The following is a 7,649-nucleotide window of genomic DNA, read 5'->3' on the forward strand; positions in this document are numbered from 1 at the left end:
ATGCGCTCTTTGTCCTTGTCGCTGGCCAGCATAAAGGGTCGCAGGCTTCCAAGTCAACCTTGGCTCGGTGGATCAAGGAACCAATTCTTGAAGCCTACCGTTCTTCTGGGCTTCAGGTTCCTTCAGGGCTGAAAGCCCATTCTACCAGAGCCGTGGGTGCGTCCTGGGCATTGCGGCACCAGGCTACGGCTCAGCAGGTGTGTCAAGCGGCTACCTGGTCGAGTCTGCACACTTTCACGAAACACTATCAGGTGCATACCTACGCTTCGGCAGATGCCAGCCTAGGTAGGCGAGTCCTTCAGGCGGCGGTTGCCCACCTGTAGGAAGGGGCCGTTTTACGGCTCTATTACCGAGGTATTCTTTTACCCACCCAGGGACTGCTTTTGGACGTCCCAATTGTCTGGGTCTCCCAATGGAGCGACAAAGAAGGGAATTTTGTTTACTTACCGTAAATTCCTTTTCTTCTAGCTCCTATTGGGAGACCCAGCACCCGCCCCTGTTCCCTTCGGGCTGTTGTTCTTTTGTGTACACATGTTGTTCATGTTAAATTGTTCTGGGTTCATGGTTTCAGTTCTCCGAACATCCTTCGGATTGAATTTACCTTAGACCAATTTATAAGTTTCCTCCTTCCTGCTTTTGCACCAAAACTGAGGAGCCCGTGATGCACGGGGGGGTGTATAGGCAGAGGGGAGGGGTTTACACTTTTAAGTGTAATACTTTGTGTGGCCTCCGGAGGCAGAAGCTATACACCCAATTGTCTGGGTCTCCCAATAGGAGCTAGAAGAAAAGGAATTTACGGTAAGTAAACAAAATTCCCTTCATTTACAATTTCTAAAATTTTGACCCGAGTCTCATAGAACATTTTTTAACCCATAGTATGAAAGCTGAGATTAATAAAACTTTCGGTACAAAATTTATTGCTTTTACTTCAAATTATTTGATGCAAAAATTAATACACGGCACATCAAAAACTATTACATCTAGTATTGTCCTCCATGATTTTTAAGGGCAGCACCAGTCTTCTAGGCATGGAATTACCAATTTGGTTACATATTACAGAAAGTATTTTTTTCCATTCTTCAAGAATGACTTTTTAGAGCCTGGATGCTTGAAGGACAGTGAAGCAAAATAGAAAAGATACATCTTGCATTTTTGCCATGTGTTATTCATCTTACATGTGGCGATATTGCTCTTTCCTTGCAGCTGTTTCTAGCCTTGTATCATTATTATTTTCCATGTGGTGGGGTGAGGTTTATATGTGGGCATTGCCCTCAACATGTTTATAATATGGTTATAATATGGTTTTGTTAGTGTTACTAATGAAAATTGGATTTTTTTTTTTTAACACACTTATGTGGTGTGCTTTGGTTCTTGCTGATCTTTCCTCTTTTTGCTTCATTCACCCTTCACCAGCAGTGAAGAACCCTGTGTTTATATGATTTATATATTTTTTTCTGTGCATCTCCTCCACACATATTGAGCTGGATGGAAAGTGATGACAACTTGTCTCTTCAGAGCACCCCATAGGTGTTAGGCTGGGCTCAGATCAGGAAACATACTGGGCCACTGAATCACTTTGAGTGTGTGTCTTTGAGACAAATCCACTTTCTTCTATGCCTTTTTGAATTTCAAATTAAAAAGTTTTTTGTTTTTAGAAGCGCTCGGGAGATCTTACATCAGTCTTGTATTGTGTACTCAGGACGACTTCTTTATTAATGGACATGCAGGCCGTTAAATTAAAGAAGTGGTTCACCCATTTTTATTATTGACCACAACGATATGTTGAGAAACAAGGTTTCTCTCAAATACCTTGTGTTGCCAATAGCGCTTGTGAGCGGCGCTATTGCAGACCACGCCTCCCTATCGCGGGACCTCGGGGATTCAGTGCCGTCACGTCGGCGTCCTACTCATCTGACATCACCGTGGCCGGCCCCAGTCTCCGTGAGTCATTAGTCTGTGGGCAGAGTGTCCCCGCCCATCACAGCCCAGGATCGCTCTTGCTTGGAGGAGTGATCAGGGAGGTGCTGGGCTATGACGTCAGGTGAGCAGGAAGTTGTCATGGAGCCAGGGGGTCAGGCGATGGGAAAGAGCTGTCCGCAATAATGCTACTCACAGGCACGATTGGCAACACAAGGTATTTGAGAGAAACCTTGTTTCTTAACTTAATATCGTTGTGGCCAATAATGAATATGGGTGAACCACCCCTTTAAATCACAGCACAGACAAAGAAAGTTCCCTGGAACTATGAACTGATTGGAACATTAAGAGTGTAAATCGAACTATGAAGCTTCCCCTGCCAATCGGTGTACTTGATTACCATGACATCAGAAGATGTAAGGCCAGATAGATACCACAGACAAAATGGATTCAGTTCACTGTCTTATAGTCCAGATGTAGCTTTCTGTGATAAAGACTGTTGGCACAGCGTCCTTCGTGATCACAGAACACTTTCTCTCTTCCTTTGATATGTGTTCTGTGCAGAGTAGGAGAGGAAGCTTCTCTTCCACCTGATTAATTCAAGGACCCTTCTGGTCATGTGGCTGATTGAGACATGAAGGGTCCCGAGTTAATTGTGTGGAAGGTCCTTCAGCTGCTCAGCTCTTGCAGCCTTTTTCAGATCCCAATCAAGGCAAGATGTACATGCGTGCTTCTATTTGTGCATATGTAGCAGAGCTCTGTGTGTATGTGCATGTAGCTGTGGGTGTGTGTGATGTGTAGGATACACACTAATAGATTTTTTTACCTCCCTATTCAACCCTAGTACATTAAAATTAATGATCATGACTCCTCCAATATACAACGCCAATGACGTTTTAATAATAAAAAAAGAAACCTGTTTTTCTAGTTTTCTGCGGTCTAAACCTGTGGTGCATCTGGTGGGAAGTTTCATTTTGTAGTCCAAAAATGATGGTGTCTCCAATTGGTAGCACTTGTAACAATATTTCTTTCTGCAGGAGTGACTTCACTCACGTACAATTGAATGCAACAAGTATTTTCTCTTAATTTAAATTATAACAACCCATCAGATTTGTTGCTTTCATGTACAAAGAAAAAAAGAGCTGGAATTTGATTTGTTACTCCAATTGTTGTGAGGAAATCCCTATAAAACCATAAAATGACCGCTTTGCTATTACACAGACGGAAACCTGTCCTAGAGCTTTATTGGGTCAGGAATCTGAGCATGTGCAGTATTCACTGCTGTGATCTTTAGAATTTGTATCTCCAGTGCACAGAATGGAGCGTCCTACTGCACATGATCAGATTACTGTCCTCATAACGCTCTGACAGTCTTCTTTCGGAGTAATAAGAATGTACCTGAAGTATGTAACTCCCTGGACAAAACAAATGTAATTAAAGGTATTTAGACATTTATTCACATTGACATGTTGGCTGTTTCTCCCTCCCCCTCCCTCCTTCCCTACTGTCAGAGAACCCCCTCATTGAAATGTTAATTGTCTGAACAGATGGACCTTGATGTGGATGCTCGAATACCAGTTGTGAATCAGAGGGATGGTACTGTACTCCTTGGAGAAGAAGCCCCTAAGCGCTGTCAGTTACATGAGTGGCTGCATAGACATCCTGACTACATTGTGGATCCTCGCTTTTTAGCAGTAAGGGCTTTTTAGGTTTTATATTTATTTGCATTAAATGTAACTATTCAGGGAAGGGAGCCATTTGGATATGGCTGCAAGAAGTTCCAAATTGTACTGTATGTTAGTCAGCTTTTCCTGCTCTCTCAGGAGCAAAAGCAGGCATGGGTTTTCATCCAACTGGTAAACTGCATTTGTGCAATGTGCCTAATTCGTTAAGTGTCTCTTAATGAATTGGGTCCATCTTTTTCTTCTACATCCATTCATTTAGAAGGGTGCATACAACGGTCTTAATGAATCCAACTTAGTTTGTACAAATTTTGAGATCTGACATGCAATAATATACAATGGAGTTTCCCTACTGTCCGAATCATTATTATGGTTCTTCGCCACTCTTAAATTTATCAGGAAAGACAAAATCACCTTTCTATTCCAATAGAGGGGAGCGGGTCTCCATTGTGATTAGTGTGACCCGGCGCAGCAGATGGGCTGTAGTAATCACGCTTCCTGTGCCGAGCCTCGGACTTTACATGCTGATGCTGTCTGTTTCACCATTATGTGCAACTGCATCCTGTGTTCTAAATACCAAAGAGTTTATAAAACTGCACTTCGTTTGACAGTCTCGATTTAAGTTCTGTGCATTACTTTTCATGGGACAACCTCAAGTGAAAGCGGAGCTCTGACTGGTTGCTAAGTGCAATAAAGACCGAGCAGCTAAATAAAACCCACCATGTTCAAAATGAATAATGCTGATGATAAAGTAATACTGATTTTCTGCTGAATTTCTGACTTGTCATAAAGATCCATGATTTCTTAACTCTTTTTGACACACAGTATATGGAAGACAGAAGGAAACGCAAAAAAAAGAGTAAGAAATCAAAATCTTCCTCATCAGCACTTGGATCTATGGGCACTTTGCAACAATCCCACCATCACAATGGCAAAAAGGTAAGGAAGCTAGCCCATGGGTGTTTAAGAACTTGAACAATGTAAATGCTTGCATGTTGGTGTATTGCCTTTAAATAATTTTTTTTTTTTTTAATATGATACAAATGGTCTCCGTCACCTATTTCAAGCTGCAACCCATCCTAATCACGTGCCAGGATAACTTCTAGCCTGAAGAAACACTGCTCGAGACATATCTTGACTTTTAAAGGCTATGCATAGTGAACAAACATATCTGATCTGCTCAGTCAATCACAAAGCATGGCTGGAACAGGAAAAAAAAGAAACTTCCCCTGGACTAACTGAGTACAGGATTTTTTCTTTTTACTTTTGTTTTGTTTGTTTGTTTGTTTTTTTTGTTTTTTATTTTAACCTATCTCCTCCATGACTTAGGGTACCGTCACACTAAACGACTTACCAGCGATTCCAACCACGATACGACCTGGTCAGGATCACTGGTACGTCGCTACATGGTCGCTGGTGAGCTGTCAAACAGGCAGATCTCACCAGCAACCAGCGACTAGCGACTCGTGTAACGATTCTGCGCTTGGTAACCAGGATAAATATCGGGTAACTAAGCAAAGCGCTTTGCTTGGGTACCCGATATTTACCCTGGTTACCAGCGTACACCGCTTACAGGCTGCCCGCACTGGCTCCCTGTATACGTCGCTAGGGTACACATCGGGTTACTAAGCAAAGCGCTTTGCTTAGTAACCCGATGTGTACCCTGGCTACATGTGCAGGGAGCCAGCACTGGCAACCTGTAAGCAGCGTACGCTGATAACCAGGGTAAATATCGGGTAACCAAGCAAAGCGCTTTGCTTAGTTACCCGATATTTACCCTGGTTACCAGCATACGCTGCTTACACAGAGTCGGTGCTCGTTGGTCTCCCGCAGTCAAACATGCCAATGCGTGCTGCATAGTGGGAGACCAACGAGCAAAAAGGGAACCAGAACAGTCTGTAACGATCAGCGATTTCACAGCAGGGGCCAGGTCGCTGCTTAGTGTCACACACAGCGAGATCGCTGATGAGGTCACTGGTACGGCAAAAACCTGTGACTCAGCAGCAATCTCGCTATGTGAGAAGTACCCCTTAGTGAGGACATCAGTTATATTTGTTCCCAGTAGTTCTCCTTTTACAGTCGAGATCTGTCTTGAGCAGTGTTTTTTTTTTTTTTGTTTTTTTTTTTTTTTGTTTGGCTGCAACCTATCCTTACACATAACTAGGATGGGTTGCAGCTTGAAAAATGTAACGGCTGCCATTTTTGTTCTCTCTCAGAACTACTTTTAAATACAAAACTAAACATACAAATTAATGATGAAAGTAAATGGGGGTAATCTTGCAATTTACCAGCCCACAAAATTTTCTGCCTACTCCTGAACTGAAACGATGGTGTAGAAATCCTGTGGAGAACTCTGGAGGGCGGGGGGGTTCATTTTTGGCTGATCTCTTCCATGTTTTAGCTGTTAAATGGCTGAGCTGTAGGGTTTGACTTGAGCGAAGCTTTACCTTGTGCCATTTAAAGTTCTATCATTTGCTGCTTTGCAATAGACTAGAAACAGCCCTCACTGCTAAAAACTGCTGAGGAGCAACGGAGCGTACTAGATGGCAGATCTTAGTGAACTTGAATCTTTATAACATGCCATTTCTGATTATTTCTATGTCTCTTCAGTCTTCTCTTCCAGAAACTACATTTGATACTCAACACCTTCCCACATCTGCTAAAAAGAGGAAGAAACGTCCTCCTTCCAAGATAATCATGCCACCCGTGATACACACAGCTGGGGACTCTTCTCATTCCTTTTCCCGGGACCCTCGACCAGAGCCCACTGCTAATCCACTGCGGGCTATGTATGGAGCAGCAGGGGGAGGAATGATGCACCAATCTGGACTTGGAGGAATGGGATTACCTCGCTTCCATCCTCTACATGCAGCTTCTGCAAGCAGAATTCAAGGACCTACATTTGGTGATGAGTTAGCTGGCTATGAACCCCCACAGCAACATCTGTCTTTGTTTGATGACCCTATGATGCCAGCCAACTCTTCTTCTAGTGACGATGATTTGGACCGACCCTGATAAGACACTTCCCGCTGTGGGAACAATGAACAACCCAGAGATGCAGGGCCAAAACCCATCTTTAGAGACTTCACCATTTTCTCATCAGTAGCCTGTTTGTTTTTTTTTTTTTTTTGTTTTTTTTCTTTTCCCCCCTTTTCCCTCCTCCCTCGTTTTCAGGACGCAATCTATTTCCAGCTTCTAGTCCGTATCCTCCGCGGCAGGATTCACGCTGGATCACAAAGGACAAAATATTATATATATATTTTTTTTTAATTTAATATTATTAACTCTCTTGCTGGAATGGGCTTTGTATCACACTAGCACAGAACAGGTTCTGAAACATAATGAACAGTCTTAAAGTGCAATAACGCACTTGGGATTTGGGTGACAAGGTCTCTGTCCCATTCAGGGGTTCTCCACTATTCACCCAACCCCGATGTGCATCACTCCCATAGGTCACTGTTATGGGGAGAAGATTTAATTGGATGCATTCTGGTAACATAATTGCAGCCTATTGCACATGACGCAAGAAAACCTTTGCAAAGCAGACGCTAGATCTGTGCAAAATCTGTATGAGGGAGGGAATGGGCACTTTCTGTTTGTGTGGACATGCGGGACCTGACACTGAGGAGCAGAAAATGAATTTTGTAGGGTGCCGGAGATGTGAGGAGCCAGCCCTCACTTTGCCTCCTCAGACATCCTTAAGGAATCAATAAATTACTTGATTTAATAGAATATTTGCTTTTTTTCCCCCTCATGAAATATGTATGATGTAATAATGACTTCTGACATCACTGAGAAAATTACAGTATTTTTAGTGAATATAATTATTATTATTATTACAGTACAGTGGCATGCAAAAGATTTTCCACCCCTGGTCAAAATTACTGTTACTGTGAACAATTAAGCAATTTGAAGATGAAATGATCTCTAAAAGGCATAAACATAAAGATGACACATCTCCTTTTTATTTTAGGCAAAAAAAATAATGTATTTTTATCTTTTACATATTTAGATTAACAAAAAAGGAAAATGGTCATATGAGAGTTTTTA

The 7,649-nt window shown here is 42.4% G+C and overlaps 1 protein-coding gene across 5 annotated transcripts in view; it reads left to right on the forward strand.

The window, feature by feature from the left end:
* CHD8 (chromodomain helicase DNA binding protein 8) overlaps positions 1-7,331 on the forward strand; it is a 172,065-nt gene extending 164,734 nt beyond the window's left edge. For all 5 annotated transcript variants that reach the window (XM_075319601.1, XM_075319586.1, XM_075319617.1 and 2 more), the window contains exons 36-38: positions 3,465-3,611; positions 4,425-4,538; positions 6,210-7,331. In XM_075319601.1, coding sequence (XP_075175716.1) covers positions 3,465-3,611; positions 4,425-4,538; positions 6,210-6,614 — 666 coding nt within the window. In that variant the 3' untranslated portion in view covers positions 6,615-7,331. The remainder of the gene's footprint in view (positions 1-3,464; positions 3,612-4,424; positions 4,539-6,209) is intronic.
* Positions 7,332-7,649: the final 318 nt, after the last annotated feature.

The sequence above is a fragment of the Anomaloglossus baeobatrachus genome, chromosome 1 (assembly GCF_048569485.1).
Source record: "Anomaloglossus baeobatrachus isolate aAnoBae1 chromosome 1, aAnoBae1.hap1, whole genome shotgun sequence".
In the NCBI taxonomy this organism is placed as follows: domain Eukaryota; kingdom Metazoa; phylum Chordata; class Amphibia; order Anura; family Aromobatidae; genus Anomaloglossus; species Anomaloglossus baeobatrachus.